The sequence below is a fragment of the Oryx dammah genome, unplaced genomic scaffold, assembly GCF_014754425.2.
Source record: "Oryx dammah isolate SB20612 unplaced genomic scaffold, SCBI_Odam_1.1 HiC_scaffold_29, whole genome shotgun sequence".
Taxonomy (NCBI): Eukaryota; Metazoa; Chordata; class Mammalia; order Artiodactyla; family Bovidae; genus Oryx; species Oryx dammah.
In genome coordinates this window covers 23307252-23327407 of record NW_024070213.1, presented here as the reverse complement: position 1 = coordinate 23327407, position 20156 = coordinate 23307252, and the positions used below count along the sequence as shown (strand labels likewise).

The following is a 20156-nucleotide window of genomic DNA, read 5'->3' as shown; positions in this document are numbered from 1 at the left end:
GACAGGTTTAAACTGGTATACAACTGAGGAAACTGGACTACACAGAAGAAAATTAATAAGAAGCATTTTAGAAAGATGAATACAATGCTTGAGAAGGACCAGTAAAGACGTAAAAAGCAGTACCAAAGTGGTCATGTAAAAGGCTGCTATTATAATCAAGGAACTGGGTAATGATGGCCTTGTAGAAAGTTAAAAGATGCAAAAGACAGACTTTTATAAGAAATTTAAAAGTTTTAATTTGGCAACTCACTGTGTATATGTGAAGTGATACAGAGGAATCAGTTTCCAAGAACTGAAAAATTGTGAATAAAAGGAACAATGGGAAGGTATTCCTTGAAGATTTTTCTAAGAATTCAAGAATTTTGAGTAAGGGGAACAATGTGCAAACTCCACAGCGTAACTTATGTGTGGAGAAGATGATTGGTTTGATGTTGGAAAGATTAAGATTCTAAGGCTACAAAGAAATATTCAAGTGCAAAGGCTTATTAAAAGTTAAAGACAGACTTGTAGCTTAAAAATATGAGAATTAAAATCTCAGGTTCTAAAAGCACAAAATCATAGTTGCAGCTGTGGGACTGATAACAAACTATGAATGAAATTATTCTCTTAAATCTTCCAACATTTTCAGTTCTAATTCAACATTCTAAATAGTACTAGTAAAATAAAATGTAATGATTAGACAACACTATCACTAACTATATAAGGACCCGCTAAAGGTAAGAAACAGGAATAGTGTTGTCCTAAATGATGCATTGTAAAATAACTATACAATGACCTTATTATTAACAAAGTCTCACTTTAAATAAAATTTACAATATGAAATTAAAAAAATAAACTTGTTGGCTGAGATGTGTAATTCCTAAAATCTAGTCACAGTTGCTTGCAATTTGCTTTCAACTGCACAACTTTATTTTCATGAACCACTTCTCCCTTATTTGTAAATAAGGCTCTATAAGTGGTTTTCAAGTCAGCATCTGAGACAGTGCTCGTATTTCAGACAACCTATACCAAATAGAAACCACACATTCTCTTCTGACAGAATGAATGTACTGATGGAATTTCCCAGTTTCTTAATCTTGGAATGAAATTAATTACTAACGCATGCTACCATGTGCCCATTTCAACTAACCAGAAGCTCAAGCACTACATGTTAATATAGATATAGTCAATAAAAAATTAAAAGTAGCAATCATTCATAAACACAGTCCAACAAACTAATGTCTTTAAAAATACAATTCATTGGAGAAAATAGATTAATATAAAAAGAATCACAGCAAACATTATTTAGTACTTAACAGCATTTAGATGATGCCAGTCTCTCTTCACTGACTGAAGAAACACTGAAGATGCACTACTAAGATTGTTTCTGAGGCTTGGCATGGGTTGGTACACATCTCAAAAGTATGTTGAAGTCTGAACCCCAAGTATCAGAACACAAGCTTATCTGGAAATAGGTAACTGTAGAGGTAATAACAGTTGACCCTTGAACAACATGGAGTTGAACCACATGGGTCCAATTATACATGAAAATTTTTTTTCAATAAATATACTATTCATATTTTCATTCTACAGATCTTTAAATTGAGTGAGAGTCTGTGTTCAATTAGAGATCACCATAACTGAAATCAAAGGAACTAGGGTTTGAGTTCTGATTCTATCCAAACTGTTCACTGTGGTGGGTCAGTCATTTATGAATTTCTTCATTTTCTGAGGCAGGTACCAGTACATAGATTTTCAACTGCAGGCAGTGGGGACAGCACCTCTAACCCTTACACTGTCCAAAAGTCAACTATAGTTAAGATGAGATCATACTAGAATAGTGTGGGTCCTCATCCAGAGTGACTAGTATCCCTAGAAAAGGGGAGAATTTGGAAGCAGACACACATACAGACACAGCACAATGTGAAGATGGAGCCAGAAATCACAATGATACTTCCACAAGACAAGAAATGCCCAAGATTATCAGTAAACCGTAGGAAGCTAGAGGAGACGAACGGAACAATTCTTACAGCCTGGTGGCAGCTTGACCTTGGGCTTTTAGCCTCCAAAACTATGATACACTACATTTCTGTTTTGGAAGTCACCCAGTTGATGGTATTTTTTTTAATGGCAGCCTGAGCAAACTAATAAAGATTCCTTTTATTCCTAATACTTAAAAGTTAAATATACTTGATTGTCAACTTGGAAAACATATACCAGAAAGTGAGTTATGAAAATGATGACATGTGGATATGCAATTTACTGTACAAACCTGTAGTTCAGCAAGAACTGTTTTATGCCTCTTGTTACACTCAATCTTTTCCACTCGTGTTTTCAATTCTGCCAATGTCTTATCAAATACAGCACACTGCAGTGCACACAATTTTTCTTCCAGTAACCACTGTACAACCTAAAAATATATATTCCTTTGTTACAAAAAAGGAATTTCAAGCAAGCAGCAAACAGTAAATATTCTGAAGTACTAATAAGACAGTACTAATACATTAGCTAGTTTGTTTAAAAAAAAATACTGGCATCCATAACACAATGATATCTGTTGAAATCCTCTACTTCTGCCTATATATAATATCTACTATAACAGAATAAAATGTACTAAAAATAGAAAATTTCCAGAGGGTGAAATTTTTAAAACAATTTGAAATTGAAGTTTTAACGTTTTCCTCCCATACCCTCTATTGTGATTTAAGGAAACAAGGTGAAGGACCAGATTTTAATATTTTCTAATCTGTTATAGACGATATTTTTAGCAGACACTAAGAATCTCATTGCACTATGAAATTTACTCACAGTTTTTATATTTATCTCATTATGGACCCATAGAGAGGACACATGGTGTGTATCCATGGACCACACTCAAGTAACACCTTCCTAGAGGAGTAAACCCTCAGTATACACAGATGTTTTCAAAATCCTTTCACATAGCTATCTTCATATTTCTAACAGCTCTCAAAGAAAGACTAAACTGGCATTATTATTGCCATATGATAAAAAGATCTGAGAGAAAAAAAGCCACTCTTTTACTGTCTCTCTGTTCCTTTCTCTAATGGGGATATTTACACTTTGAGTAGAAGAACATTGGCCTAGGTTATTTATAATTTCACCATTAAATCTGTAAAATTTGAAAAATTAATTTCACCCACGTCTCCTATTCTTCTCTTAAAAAAGATTTGTCAACATTTATGAACACATTTTGAAAAATATATTAAATACTTCATATTTTCATTATTTCTATCTCTAGTCTAATACATATAGTGAGAAGTTTCCAATGCCTGTACTTTAAATAGTCCTTTTCCCTAGTCCTTCCAGAGCCTTGTTCACACCATTTTTAAATACTAAGCCTAAAATACATAACAAAGAGCTTAGAATGCAGGGACTTACAGTCATGAAACCAGCTTATGAAAAAAATTATAAAAGCTAAAAATGTTAACATATGAGACTCTAATGTTCCTACTAGAATGGAGTGTAGAAGGAAAAAAAAGCTGAAAACTGATGCTCAGTTTTGTATAAAGCAAATAAGAAGTCATAATTTCTCTCCCATTTTGATGCTTATTATCCTATCTTGAGAAAAACAAAAACAATTTAGCTTCAAAAGAGTCACAAGGAATTTTAGAATTAAATTAAGGGTAATAAGCCTAGTTCAGTTCAGTTCAATCGCTCAGTCGTGTCCGACTCCTTGCAACCCCATGAATCGCAGCACGCTTCAAGTTCTTTGTTTCTATGAGAAATCTGAATATGTCAATAAAATACAGAGTAAAGTCAAAAACCTAGAAGAATAAAGATGGTGGTGCCTTTTATTTAATATGGTTTTAACTTATAATCTCTAACACCTTTTGTAGCTTCTGGTTTATATCTCCTTTGGCTGTAATCTTTACTTGAAATTCTGCCTCATATTCCTCTTCCAAATATCGACGGCGTTTGGACTGTATATTGTCCATGTCCTCTGACTTAGAACGTTTTCTTCTAAAGAATTCACCTGAGAAGAAAAAGTAGATGTTTTTATTAAACACCAATCAGATGCTTTTATTATAGATAGACTTTAATGCTTATTTTCCACTGTCAGGAAAATATTATTTCTATCTACAAAACAGGATTCTCAATCATTTGCTTTTGTGATCAGAAAAGTTAGTAGATAGCTTTTAGCTTTAAACTTGAAATGATTTTCAATATGCTAAACAAGAACTTCCTAATGGCTAAATAAGCAAATGGACGAACAACATGAACAAAGAACATTCTTTCCTCAAAATCTTCCCATTAAGATGGAAGATGAACTAACAATATGAGATCATCTTAAATTCATTCCTTTTAATAAATTCTATATACAATATGAATTCTGAGAAAATACAGCATTCATTCACAAGTCACAGATTTCTCAGTATGCATTCTCACATTGCATACTTCTACAACTGTGCATAGCTTTAATTATTTAATTCTTTCCCCTCAGTAAAATTTTTTCCTCACTAAATTTAGGAAAAATTCTTCCTTAATCATTAGCCTTAGGAAAATAACATATCAATAGTTATTCTTAACATATCTTAAGAAACTGCAAATATATATTGATAAAAATAATAAAATTAATGTTATTAGGAAAGTAATTTGGTAAATAATAAATATTCAAAGCCCTTCACTTAGAAATTTGCTTTAAATACTGACAACACTCATGAGATCATAAGCAACTTTTATCTGGTTTCTTTTTGAATATGTAAGAAGGAAAATATTAAAATCTCCACACTTATTAAAGAAAAATGGCTATATGTGACCATACATCTTCCTCTCTACCTCACCCTATGTCCATGTCTACATGCCTGATTTAAAGTCCAATTCTATTCCACAACTTCTCTTGTATTATAACTTACACAGGCACAGATGGAGAGCAGTAAGAGAGTTACAGAACACCAATTTCTTGACTTCTGGTCCAGTGATCTTTCCGTAAACCTAATGACATTCAGTAACATTGTTCTCCCCTTCCCACAAAGCTTAAGAACTTTAAATAAACTGAGATACATACTTTCATTTGCCATATCACCTCAGACAAAATTCCTATAGGCCCATGACCTAAAAGAAAATCTAGAACAACTTCTCTCAAGATATTCAGATAGTACCTTACTAAATAGTAAGCTTAAATCTTTCTTATGGAACAATGGAAAGAATAAGCAAAACAATAAAGCACATGAAATAACTAACACTTTCAAAGATAGTTGAGTTAACCATCAACAAAATAATTTTACTATGGCTCACTTAAACTGAAAAATTTTACAATCATTTCATGGACAGAAGAGTATTTTCTACAGCCTTAAAAGCAGAAACAATTTTTAAAACAATTTCAGGTTTGCTTGTACATGCTTACTTTTCTCAAAAGGTCTTTCATCTTCACGTATTACTTGCTCTTCCTCCTCAGGTTTGCTGTCCTTTTCATTGCTTTCTATTTGTTCTGTAACAAAAATAGAAAAGGAAAATTTCTTCCAATATAATTTATTAACAGTTCATAATAATTTACATTTTTGGTATAATTATCCAGCTAATGATATTTTATGAAATCAGTCTCAAAATGTAAAATATTGGAAATAAAAAAAGGAGCACAAACTGGTGGAAATCAATGACCAAGTCTAGCTTTAAATGTTCTTGCAAGTACATAATAAACTCTTAACAGGGAAAAAATATATATATCGATTTTAAAACAAAATATCTTAATACTTTACCATCATCAATAGATGTGAAAACAACTACTATAGTGCATTTAGACTCCTTTATATTCGGTTATTAAAACTAAAACATTAGTTGTGACTAATTCCAAAAAAAAAAAAAAAATTACAAATTACTGACAAACTCAAAACACTTAACATTTTTGACCAGATAGGCTGAATCACTATTTTAATGGTGATGGATAGGTAAAGTCTATCCTAAAGATATCTTTTATCCTATAGATTAAAAAAAAGTTTTACTGAAAAGTATTAGCTACTTCAGTACCAGTGCCAACAACTAAATTAGCTAGGTGCTTGACATACATTACTTCTTATCCTCCAAATAATCCTACACTATAAACAGTATTCAGAGAAGGCAATGGCAGCCCACTCCAGTACTGTTGCCTGGAAAATCACATGGGTGGAGGAGCCTGGTGGGCTGCAGTCCATGGGGTCACGAAGACTTGGACATGACTGAGCGACTTGACTTTCACGTTTCACTTTCATGCACTGGAGAAGGAAATGGCAACCCACTCCAGTGTTCTTGCCTGAAGAATCCCAGGGACAAGGGAGCCTGGCGGGCTGCCGTCTATGGGGTCGCACAGAGTCGGACATGACTGAATCGACTCAGCAGCAGCAACATAAACAGTATTTTTTCCATCATGTAGATAAGGAAAGTAACATTTAGAAAGGTTAAGTAATTTTCGGGCTTCCCAGGTGGCACTAGTGGTAAAGAACTCGCCTGCCAATGCAGGAGAGTAAGAGATGCAGGCAGGTTCAATCCCTGGGTCAGGAAGATCCCCTGGAGGAGGGCATGGCAGCCCACTCCAGTATTCTTGCCTGGAGAATCTCATGGACAGAAGAGCCTGGCTGGCTTCACAAAGAATAGGACATGACTGAAGCGATGTAGCACAAGTAATTTTCACAAGAAGCATATAAAAGCTAACAATTAAAGAATGTGACCAAAAATATTTATAAACATATCTATACAACTGCAATGTTATAACAAAAAATTCCAGAGGCACCAGAAATGGCCTTTGGTAAATCTATTTATAGCTCCTCAACTAACTTAAACATTTAGGGGAGAAGAACTAATCACTAATATACTTGGGTTCTATTTTTCTCCCTTATATCCTTTACTTCAATAAAACATGCCATATTTCATCACATACTGCAACCAAAATTAAATAAGCAATGATGTGCATAGAGCACTATGTAAAGATTCTGATAAAGCATTTCTGCTTCAAACACCAGGATCTTAGTTTCAACAGCCCTGAGTAGTGTGTATATGTGTGTTAGTCGCTCAGTTGTGTCCAACTTGTGATCCCATGGACTGACTATAGCCCACCAGGCTCCTCTGTCCATGGAATTCTCCAGGCAAGAATACTAAGTAGAAGCTGAGGTTAAAAAGAAAAAACAAAAAGAATTTTTAGGTGAAAACAGGCAAAGATGAGGATCACTGATGAATCTATTACAATATTTTTCACACTAAGATAGTAAAACAATAAATCTGTAAAATGTGACAGTAGTAAAACAAAACAAGAATGTTAACACAATACATACAAAGATTACTGAGACTATTTTTAAACTTTAACATGAGTATTAGAAAATCAACTTCCCATTTACCACCCTATGCTCATGAGAAATGTTTTTAAGATTTCATCCCTGAACCTCAGTTCAATGAAATGAAAGTTTTGTTTTGCTCCCTTGTAGACTGCACACTCATTACAAAGCATTTACTTATTTACTTTTCCAAGTTTTCCTGTCTTTAATACTAAGGGTGGTGACTCCCACAGTTTCCAGAGTAACTGGGTTGCTTAAGATTAAGATTTACCTAGTCTTTATTCAGCAAACCATCATACCACCAAAGGACAAAATTAGCCTTGTAACTTCAATCGATCAGAAAACAGCAGAGCAAACTGGCCTGGTTTGGTCTGCCTCTCTTATGTGTATGTTACTCTCCCTCTTCTCTGAGAGAGATGTCAAGCTGAGCTTGCAATTCCTTCATTTTATTCAAAAAACTCCTCTTATCATCCAATTCCCATTTTCCAGATATGTTTAGAAGATGTGACTATATTCTCAACACTTATTAGGACTTAAAAATAGACAAAGATAATTAAAATTTAGGCTCGCATTTGACTTAATAAAGAATTTAGGATTTAAAAAATGGTATTAACAGAATCTACAGAAAGGAGTAAGGCCCTATCTTTCTTTTGGAGTTATAGTTTATTATAAAGTATGTTCGGGAGAATGCTCACAGGCACCTTATTGACACTCTGAAGTCATAATGAATTTGGAAAAGGCAATAACCCAGGGAGGAAAAACCATACTGTTATGAACTTGAGGGCTCTCAGGGGATGGGCTCTTCGGTATTATCCAGTAGCAGAGCCACTAGCCACACGTGGCTACTGAGCACTTCAAATGTGGCGAGTCCAAACTGAGACTGCAAGAGTAAAACACAAACTGGATTTTGAGGACTTTGTATGAAAAAGAAAAATACCTTATTTTAAAATGTTGATTACATGTTGTGAAAGTCGCTCAGTTGTGTCTGACTCCTTTAATTTTTTTTGTTGTTATTGTTCACAAAGCCTATACAGAATCTAAGTGAAATTGCATCAACTCAGAATAATAATCAAAAGCCTATGTACACAGACAGGTTTATATATAACTTAGAGTAGTTTCTGGGATTCCTAAAAAACTTATCCAAATACTTAGGTTAAGACTGTTTTTGTTTTTTAGAAGCTGTCCTCATCCACAATTTCTGCTGTAATCTCTCCCATCTTGAGTACAGCCTCATATATTGACATGCTTTCATAGGCATTTCTATCTGTGGTATTCTTTTCTTTCAACCAGATGAGACAGTAAATTCCCTAAGAGCAGGTACCAAACCTTGTAATTTTGGTAATCCTAAAAACCTTGGGAAAGAGCTGAGACAAATCTTTCTGATGACAGTTATCTTTAATATAATTCCATTAAATTATGGTAGAAAACTGTGTTGTAGAGGATAAGAAGACACAATTTATATCAGGGGTTACTTCTCCATTTTTAGAATTACATGGAATAGAACTTTATTCCAAAAAAATATGGAGAAAACCATTGCCCTGGGTCAGATTTGACAAACATTTTCTGTAAATTCAATCTTGTGGGCTCTATGGTCTCTGACACAACTGGTCGAATCTGTACTTACGATGGGAACTACTGATAAAAAAATATGTAGCACATAAACAAATAGATGTGGCTATGTTCCAACAGAGCTTTATTAACCAAAACAGTTAGGACTTATCAGTCATAGTCTGCCAATTACCCACCTTAGATTAATGGCTCTATGAGAAACACTTAAAACAAAAAGTTCCTAGAGACTAACTAAAGACAATATAATCCACACACACACAAAAAAAAATTGGGCAAAGAAGATAAAACAAGCAACTTATAGATACTAGGAACATAATTCGGAGAAGGCAATGGCACGCCACTCCAGTACTCTTGCCTGGAAAATCCCATGGATGGAGGAGCCTGGTGGGCTGCAGTCCATAGAGTCGCAGAGTCGGACACGACTAAGCGACTTCACTTTCACTTTTCACCTTCATGCACTGGAGAAGGAAATGGCAACCCACTCCAGTGTTCTTGCCTGGAGAATCTCAGGGACGGGAGCCTGGTGGGCTGCCGTCTATGGGGTCACACAGAGTCGGACACGACTGAAGTGACTTAGCAGCAGCAGCAGCAGGAACATAAATAGCCAGTGTAAAAGTCAATCTCACAAGACATATTAAATGTCAGAAAAATGTGGTATTACTGGTAAAATATCTTTTCCAGAACATTTTTAAAGGCTTTATTTAACTAATACAAATTTCCAAATAATGTATCTTCCACAGTAAGTTTTTGTGCTCCCTTTTAAAGCAAAACTGGGGGGGCAAAGTTACATTTTATTATCTTCAATTCTTCCATTCTCTCTGAAATTCAACTTCAAATAGGCTTTCAACTCCAGTGCCCCTTGTCAAGGTGACAAATGATCTCCAGGTCATTAAATATTTCTCTTCCACCTTAACTAAACAGCAGCATTTGATACATAAATAGAGCTAGTTTTTCCTTCCTTCTCAGAACATTCTTTACTTGACTTCCTAAGACAACAAAATCTCCTAATTTTCTTTCTAGCTGAAGCTCTTTCTTGGTACTCTTTGCTGGTTCTTTCTCATCTCCCCAGTCTCTAATCACTGGACTACAAAGAGCTCAGTTCTTGGACCTCCTCTCACTCACTTATACTCACTCTGAGGTGATTTCAACTCTCACTGGACATCAACTAATGTCTATATGGTCATAGAGACATTATCTATGTGTGCATGCTTAGTTATGTCCAAATCTCTGAGAACTCAAGAAGTGCAGTCTGCCATGCTCCTCTGTCCATGGAATTTTCCAATCAAGAATACTGGAGTGGGATGCCATTTCCTACTCCAGCCATATGGTAATGTATCTACTCCTAATTATTCCTAGATAGTCCAAGCCTCTGCCCTAACATGGGCAACAACAGCCATCTAAATCTGACCTTCCTTTCACATTTCCCTTTCCAAAACTTGTTTTATCTTTGATCTTCCTCAACTTCTTGATTAAAAAAATCTGCAACTTCCATACCAATGTATAAGAATATGAGGTTCCATAAAGAAAATCTGAATAGGTAAGACAGTTGAATATTGATGGGCTGAGATAATAAAGAATTTTAGCTGAATACAGTAAACAGTGAAAACAAATTAACAATAATTTTAACTGTCTAAACCATGGCAATTCTATCACTTTCCCTGAAGCAAAATTAGACAGAAATTTTTAATTCTATTCTCATGCAATGATCCTGATTAGCATTTATGATCACTTAATTTATCTTATAAATAAATTGGGATGAGATTAATTTATAAATAAATTAACCGAAGATGAGATGGTGGATGGCATCACTGACTCGATGGACATGAGTCTAAGTAAGCTCCGGGAGTTGGTGATTGACAGGGAAGCCTGGCGTGCTGCAGTCCATAGGGTTGCAAAGAGTCAGACATGACTGAGTGACTGAACCGAACTGAATTTATCTTAAGGATTCAGTAAAAAGGGAAAAATAAATCAATCAGATATTTTTAAAATGTGAAATAATATCTGGAAGGAAATTATGTCAGAACTTAGTATAAAATCTTATTTACTCTAAAACAGATTATTCTCCTCAAAAATATTAAGAAATAACAATGTTTAAAGAATTTTAAAAAGCCAAGTAGTCAGAAGAGCTCTCCCTTTCATTTCTCCATAAGAAACAGAATGATAAAGGCAAAAATGGAGGAAAAATTTGAGAATGCAGTAGCTTGAAAGCTAAGGAGAATCTCAAGAGGGAGGGATTGTTATTAAGAGATCATTTAAGTATGAGAATAAAATTTAAAAAAAGGATGCCCCTGGATTTAACAACAGGAGCATTAACGTCACTTCACTGAGAAAAATTAAGTAGGAGGCTGCTGCTGCTAAGTCACTTCAGTCATGTCCGACTCTGTGCAACATGGAAATCACAATTCAACTAAGTTAGAGAGTAAATAGGAAGAGATGAAACTGTGCTAGCTTTGTTAACGTAACTTGAAGAGTGGCACTGAAGAACAGGAAAGATGGAACAGAAGCTCGAGGAGAGTATAGTATGGAAAATACATGAAAGGTATAACTAATGTGTATACCTCCTCTAGTGTTGCTGTAATGTTCCCACAGAGAAACCTTTCTTTTCCTAGTCTTTTTACACAGACTATGATTCTAAACATTTAGTATCAGTTATTATACAGTAGGAATAGCTGCAATCGTTTGTTAGGTTTTTCTATCTTGTAAACCTGAAATAGCTTTTCTATTTGCTTTCTGATATCATTCATTATTTTTTATTGATGCTAATATACATCACAACTGCTACATTTAAAACAAATTTGCTAAAGAAGTGTCTGAAATAATAAGAGTTTTACGTTTTCCTACCAGTACAGCCATAAGCATTAGTACTTAGAGGGAAAAGCCAGATTTACAATTCTGTGTTTTGAAAATACTAAAAATTAGTCAAGAATAAAGAATCTGAAGAAAGTAATACCTCAACAGATGAACAGCAACAAATATGACATGAAACAGATTCTACCACCACATAAAAAGAACAAAGAACAGATAAGAAACTATACTTTAATCTACAATAAAAAAATTTCCTTTGGATCCGGGGACAGAAAATAAAAGTTCAGTTACCAGCTAAGAAATTAAATCTATTACTAAACTTACTCTGTTAACAGCATACAACCAAATAAAAGTCTAAAAGTAAGTAACCAAAAATAAACCCAACTCTGAATTTTCAAAGTATGCAATAGGGGTAGCTTAATATTCATCTTGCTGCACTTAACAGCACTGTGTGGGAGGGATAGTCTCCAATAGCCTAGATTCTGGAATAAAGGTAAAACGTATAAACCCATTAAAGCTTCAATTTGCTCTAACTTTCTTATATTCACTAACAAAAGGTATTTTTAATACTACTCTCTCTATACTTACTGAGAAATGAGTGAAGTTCACCCTAAACACTGTTACTTATTATCTTTCCAAAATGTAAATTTGATCATGTTATTCTCCTCTCCTTGAACTCATTCAGTGGTTCCCCAGTGCTAGTATGTTTCGGCATTATATGCAAGGTCCTCCATGACACACTTTTCTTTATATTACTTAAAATATTCTTATATTTCTTATATTATGAATTACTTACTTAATTCCACAAACATTTACTGAGCACTACCTGTGACCCAAGCATTATTTTGGCCTGATTATGATGGCTCAGAGCAGAAGTGACAGCAGTGAAGATGATGAGAAGAGACTACATTCTAGATCTATTGTGCAGGCAGCAACAACAGGATTTCCTGACAGACTGGATATGGAACATGGACCAAACAAAAAAAGAATCGTTCCAAGATCTTTGACCTGAGCAAGTAGGATGGAGTTGCAATTAAGAGGGATTATCTTCATTAAAACTCTATGTTACACAGATAGTGAAAGGAAAGTGCTTCCCTGAATACATCTACATCTCATAAAGTTACTCTCCTCTAAACTCCCAGCCTACCAATTTAACATTATTACTGTATTCACAACCTTGTATTTAATGGCCTGTGGTTTAATTCTTGTCAGAATCCTCAGGGCAAGTAATAAATTTTACCTTTAAATCACCAAGCCAAGAAAAACCTGGCCTTTCTATATATACAGGTTTAATAAATGAATGAATGCTCTTTGGAAATAAAGTTACCTTTAATAAGGGGAAAGTTTATATCTCCAAAAGAATTGTAGGTATGGTATACTGGAGTGGGGTGGGGGAATCCTGTGTCTTGCCTTTTTTTTTTCTTCAAACAAACTAAAACCAAATGCTGTGTTTCTTGTTACAAGGTCACTCCACTCACAGGGCTCTAAGGCTAAGAGAATGTGACACAATGGAAACATAAAGGTACTCATGCCAGTCTGAAAGTAACTGAGAAAGTTTCACATGGGAATGATGCTTGAGTTTGACCATGAAAGCAAAGCAGGATTTTCTCATTCTCCTTTTTTCTCTAGCAATAACAAGATAAGCATTGACCAAACCATGAAGTTTATACAGTTTTTATATAAGGAGTCTAAAATAATCCTAAAAGTAATAGGGATCTAACCAAAGAGAGGAACATAATCAAATAATAGAGATTTAAGTTAATAAGAGATTATTTAGAAAATGAATCAAACATTAGATAGAATCTAGAATGCTTAGGAAGCAAATGGATAGTCTTTATTAAACATATAATTATGCCTCCAGATTTCTGAATTCCAGCAATGATGGTATCATTCCCTGGACAAAGAATATTAAAAAAATCAGATTTCAATTGGAAAATTGTAAAATGGAATTTGTCACACTTGAAAAAAATAAATTAAACAGTAGGCCTTTATAATAGATTCAAAATTATTCAGTTGGTAAATGATAGCAAGACCAACTTTTAGAATTTTGATTAATTATGTACTGGAAATTGTTATATCACAGTGTTATATTGGTCCATCTTATCTTTATTTCCAGTCTACAAGATTCTTATGGGCAAGTGTAATATTTTCTACGTTTTTTATCTCCCTTCTCAGAACTTTACATAATGCTGCTCTCAGAGCGCATCTTTGTTAATTCTGAATTCTGTGAAGTTAAGAACCTGTCAAGTTTAGAGAGTATTCTGCTGCTGCTGCTGCTGCTGCTGCTAAGTCACTTCAGTCATGTCCGACTCTGTGCGACCCCTTAGACGGCAGCCCATGAGGCTCCCCCGTCCCTGGGATTCTCCAGGCAACAACACTGGAGTGGGCTGCCATTTCCTTCTCCAATGCATCAAAGTGAGAAAATTCAAAGTGAAGTCGCTCAGTCGTGTCCAACTCTTAGCGACCCCATGGACTGCAGCCTTCCAGACTCTTCTGTCCATGGGGTTTTCCAAGGCAAGAGTACTGGAGTGGGATGCCATTGCCTTCTCCGAAAAGCGTATTCTAGTCACCACCATTCTCAACTTCCTCTGTAACTAAAAGAAACTTAAAACTTTATGAGAATGTTTAACTAAGCAGTTTATTAAAGCTAATCAAAATCTTTAAAATTTAAATAATAGGCTAACCTGGAGAGCATGTCTCATTTTGTGATATAACTTCAGACTCATCCTTTTCACCCGAGATATCCTCTTCATCAGAGAGGACCAAGAAGGCTTCTTTTGGCAAGCTCTCACTACTTTCTTGTTTAGATGGTGAACCAAAAGAACCTTCCATCTTTTCTTCCAAATCTGGATTTGACTCATCAATTGGAAGGAGAGAAGCTTTAGAAAAACAAGTGAGTTCATCTTCAGCAGGTGCAAGCTTTTCCAAAATAGGAATGATTTCATCTGTCTCCATAGAATCTGTATTTTCTAGGATATTCTCATTTTTGTCATCTTTCATAACATCTTCACTAATGGTTTCTATAAGGTCTGCAGAATTTTCTTCTTCATTCTTTTCACTGTGGTCAATCTCCACACTGCTAGATATAGCCTCCTCTCCGAGAACAGATTCTGTGATTGTATCTTCTTCTAACTTCTTTTCAGGAGACAGATCTGAACAAATAATTGTATCATCTGTTTCGAGAGCTTCTGCATCAGCGTCACTATTACTAACAGCTTTATTTTTCTCATCAAATGAGAAAACTTGATCTAACTTTTCATTGTCTCTATTTTGTTGAAGAAAATCATCACCTTTATTGCTATTGGGCTCTGTACCATCAGTTTCAGGAACTGGTTCACAGGCTGGTACCGAACTTGGGTCAAAGGTGGGGTCAAAGGCTGTCTCAGAAGTTGGTTCAACAGAGGCTGGATTACCAGAGGCTGAATCACCAAAAGCTGGATCACTAGAAGTCAGATCACCAGAGCCTGGATCATCAGAGGCCAGTGATTCAGAGGCAAGACCACGAGAGGCCGGATCATCACGCGCTGCATCACTGGAGACTGGTTCAGTGGAGACTGACTCACCAGGGACTGGCTCACTGGAGACCAGGTCCTTAGAAACTGGCTCACTGGAGACCAGGTCACTGGAGACTGTTTCACCAGGGGCACGATCTCCAGAGATAGGGTCACCAGAAGCAGGATCACCAGAGGTTAATGTTTCAGAGGTGAGGTCTCCAGAGACAGAATCTCCAGACCCCAGACCTCCAGTAGCCAGATCAGAAGCTCGATCACCAGAAGATGGTTCAGCAGTCAGTTTAGAGGCTAGATCTGGACTTACATTATTAGCAGACAAAGGTTCACACTTTAAGTCATCATCCTGCTTGCTTTTTACATGAACATTTAAGGTACTGGGTGTTTCTTTCCATTCTGCTTTACTTTTTTCAGGGTCAAAACAAAGATCCTCAATGCCATTCACCTCTTCCTTGTCATTAAGATAGTCCATATTTTCCGAAGGTGAGGTTGGGTCCAAATCTCCATTTTCATGGTTGCCATTTAACAGCTTGACATCCGTTTTCAATAGTTCTTCCTTGACCTTGTACACTGCTTCAAGTTGCTGACGATCACTCACTCTCATTGTTTTTCGAGCCTTAAAGACTTTTTTTTGAGGTTCTTCTATACTATCCATTTTGAATCTTTAAAAAAAGAAAAAAAAAAGAGTTTAACAATTGAAACCAAAGCCACCTAAATATAGACTTATTGCAAATTGATCTTAGAAGTAAGCACCACTTTATGTAATTTTAAAGTAATTATAGAAAGCATACTTATTTATGCTAATTATAATGCTGTGTATTAATTTTTATATTTATTGAATTTATATAACATAAAATTGATAATAGGTACAGTTCATAAGAGATCAATTACCAGGCAATGTTAGGGGGAAAGTGACTAATTTCTAGTTTTCATTCTCAGTAAGCTAATGGATTCACAGAGTATGGAGGAGAGAGCGTTAAAAAAGTACATGAAGTAAAAAAGTAGTTGTCATAGGAATAATAAGAGAATGAAAGCAGTAGAGGAATGGGGGAGAGGTATAGAGGTAGGGGAAAAAGAAAGAAGAATTAAGGAACATAAAAAAATATTACATTTGCAACCAGAAATATCTAAATAACTATTAACAATTAACAACAGATTACTAAACCCTTGAACAAATGTGGTTTGAACTTTAGGGGTCCTCTTAAACTTGGAATTTTTTTTGATAAATACATACTACACTACTACCTGACCCACTGTTGGTTGAATCTGCAGGTACAAAGGGCTAACTATAAAGTTACATGAGGATTTTCAACTGTACAGGGGTTCAGCACCCCTAGTCCCTACATTTTTCAAGGGTCAACTGTATTTACAAATCATATATTTGCAAATAATATATCTGATAAGAGATTTGCATCTCTATTGCAATCAACAACAACAAAATAAAAACTTAAAAATGGGCAACAAACTTGAAGAGACATTTCTCTGAAAGATATAAAAAAAGACAATAAGCAATTAACATAAACAGACGCCTCACATCATTTAGTCATCAGAGAAATGCAAATCAAAATGAGGTAACATCTCACACACACCAGGATGGCTATTATCAAAAGAAATAATGAGTGTCAGTTAAGAATGTGAGCAAATTGAAACTCTCATCCAATGGCAATGGGATTGTAAAATGGTACAGCTGCTTTGGGAAAACAGTCTGGCAGTTCCACAACATGCTAAATATTACGCATTAAATTAAATCTTTCCTCTTTTTTATAATGTATTCATGTAAAGCTATAAATTTCCCTCTAAGCGCTGCTTTAGCTGCATCTCACGTTTTAATGTGTCATATTTTTCACCGTTCTATTAAAATATTTTCTAATTTCCATTGTGATTTCTTCTTTCATCTGTGAGTTATTTAAAAGTTTATTTCTTTAAAAGGTAGTAACATGCAACTATGTGATTAAGCTCTTTAAAATACATATATATATAAAGTCGATTTCATTAATAAAAAAATGAAGCAGTGTAGATTTACAAGTAAGTCACTAAGCACTGCAGATTTTAGGCCTAACAAAGATGTCCACTTGAAAAAAATAAATTAGCACCCTAAGACATAATTTCTCAAATTGTAACCTTATTTGAATAGGGGTCTTTGCAGAGATAATAAAGTTAAAATAAGGTCATTAGGTTGGGTCCTAATTCCATATGATGAGTGCACTTATTAAAAGGGGAAAATCTGGACACAGACACATACACATGAGAACACTGTGTGGTAAGTGGAGTTAGTCAGTCACAAGCCATAGCTAGGAGAGAAATATGGAACAGATCCTTCCTTAGCTTCATCAGTGAGGGCATGGCCCCCCTCAACACCTTAATTTCAGACTTCTAACTGCCAGAAATGTAAGACAATACATATCTGTTATTTAAGAAAAAAAAAAATTTCTTTTTCAAGCAATGTGATTTACCACATAAACAGAAGGTAAAAATAAACAACAGATCATCTCAACACAATATTCATTCTACAAAATTCAAAACTGAGTCATAATTAAGCTCTCAGAAATCTAACAGAAGTAAACAACTAAAATCTAATACAGGTTATCTACAAAAGAAAATTGCAAATATCATACTTAATGGTAAAATAGATCAGAACTAAGATAAGGATGTTCTCTATCCATGTTTCTGTGTGGGTTAACACCTGGCCAGTTCAGATTTGGTCCTAGAAAAAGACAATGTTGCCACTCTACAGTGGAATAAAACAAACATCCTTTTAAGGACTAAGATATACAGGAATCATGAATATTGCTTTTAAATGGATATTCACTAAACATCACCATTACCAGTATGAATGATGCTAGGATATACTTGCTTGGAGAAAGGAAAAAAGCAGCTCTGAAATCTAGGAATTTAAGGTTCAAAGCTCAGTGTTATTATAAATTGATCTGATGCTTATAGCTAAGCCATGTTGGACATAACAACCTCAGCATTTAAATTAGACAAGGTCACTGTGCAACCCTGCAACACATAAATTACTAAATATCTTCCCCTTTGACTAAATAAGTGATGGTTACACTTTTTGTTAATCAATTGCAGTTTTACCCTCACTGTAGTTTGTCTTCCTTACAGAAAACAGTTACTGAGATAGTTACTGAGCATAGAACTGCTCCTCCCCCCACCCCAGCACTTTCTGATAGTATCTAATTCAGAGTAAAGTCTCCTGCCTCAAACCCTTCCCGCAAAACCCAACCTATACTATAAATAAACCCTTTACCAGGTTTTTTTCTAATATCCTCCTACTGATATGCCTCAGTTTCCCCCTTGGTGAGTATTGTCTCTCACTGCAACAAATAATAAACCCAACTTTTCATTTACATGTTCCTGATATTCCATCGTTCCTCTAGCTGAAAGGCACAAAACTATGGCCCAGCCTATTTGCTGGAGGCCAATAAAGCTTGAGAACCAACCATTTTGTCACAGCACTTCTAGACTGCAGTATAAAATCTGCATTCATACTCTTACTGTAAGCCAACTACTTATATTTCTTAGTCTTTCTAGGTTTTTAAGTTATACAGCTGAGTAAAACTATTTATAAAAATTACCTTAAAATGAGAAGAAACGTCAAAGCAAAATTATCATAGCACTATTTTTAAGGATTATTAAATGCAGCTACAATTTAACTTCAAAATTTTCCCCACCTACAATCCATTTTAAACTCACACTTACTGAAAAATGTTCTGCAAAGAAGATACAATGCAAGTTTTGTAGACATTTTCCTTGCTGACTCCAAACATAAAAATGATTAAATTTATAGTACTAGGGGTGTGGTTACCCTTTAAATATTTTCAAATACTGAACTGCAGTTCTTCTGGATTTTGACATTGTAACAGCCACATTTCTCAGCCGTTATATACATAACTGGTCGCTGTTGCCAGATGCATTAAAAACAAACTTCTTCCTTTTTAAAAACCGTATTTTCATAATTTTTAGTAATTCCAGTAAGAACATGAATTCTGCCAACAGAAACATGTGCTTGAGTTCTAACTCTCCTATGTACTTACTATGTGACACAGGGCAAGTTACCTAGCATTTCATTGTTTAATATCAGCCACCTTAAAAAGGGAATATCAGTACCTGACACAGAGGTTGCACTAACGATTATGAGATTCTATACATTAAGTGTTTGGAAGGCACTTAGCACTCAACAAATGTTATTGTAATTGTCTATGGATATTCAGGATGTTTTTAGGCATACGGAATCTGAAACAAGTTTCTCTTAAATATTTTTGGTAGTTTGTATATGAATTAGAAAGTCTACCATGCACTCATCATGTTTGATCAATGTTAATTGCCACCAAGTAACATTTAATAAAAATAAATGTTATCAAAGCAAGCTGGTTTTATCAACAAAATTGCCATCAATACAGTAAAATAAAAGACTATACAAAGAATTACAGAATAACTACCATCTATACCCACAAGGGCGCACACTACAGCCATTTACAAGATCTTTTAAGGGTTCTAAGTAAATATAATAAATAACAAAGCAAGAAGGAAGTAGCATGAACAACCAGTTCAAACTAGTTCAGCCATATCTATGCAAACCAATCAGCAGTAAGTTTTTTAAAATCTATTTTGCATAAACAATGTATATTTAAGAAAGACACAGGAGAGACGGGTGTGTTACCTGCAAACAAGTCTCCATTACTATATGACTGGAACAAAACATTTCTAAAGATCATTTTAAATATCGTCATCTGGAACTGACATATCATTCACAAAACTATACTACAAAAGAAATACTACTTTTTTAGGTGGCAACACTACAGTCATGAAGCTCTCACAGGACTGCAATTTATTTTCATAGGAAAAGCACTTATATTTTACAGCAGAAAGTATCTGCCATATCTAGAAGTAAATGTGTAAAATGTAATGAACTACTTTCTCCTGAAAACATTTTTCATAAGGAAGATAGTAAGAAAAAAATGTTTTAAGTCCTTAATGTTCAGATTCAAGAACTGTGGGGGAAATATCACCACTTTAAAAAAAA

The 20156-nt window shown here is 34.8% G+C and overlaps 1 protein-coding gene across 5 annotated transcripts in view; it reads right to left on the bottom strand.

Moving 5' to 3' along the window:
• LOC120858881 (activating transcription factor 7 interacting protein) overlaps positions 1-20156 on the bottom strand; it is a 115993-nt gene that overhangs the window by 46670 nt on the left and 49167 nt on the right. For all 5 annotated transcript variants that reach the window (XR_005719963.1, XM_040235231.1, XM_040235234.1 and 2 more), the window contains 4 exons: positions 14300-15786; positions 5345-5428; positions 3828-3973; positions 2252-2389 (listed from right to left, as the gene is read on the bottom strand). Coding sequence is in view for 4 of the 5 variants with exons in the window: in XM_040235231.1 (XP_040091165.1) it covers positions 2252-2389; positions 3828-3973; positions 5345-5428; positions 14300-15779 (1848 nt within the window). In the remaining variant the exon portion in view is untranslated. The remainder of the gene's footprint in view (positions 1-2251; positions 2390-3827; positions 3974-5344; positions 5429-14299; positions 15787-20156) is intronic.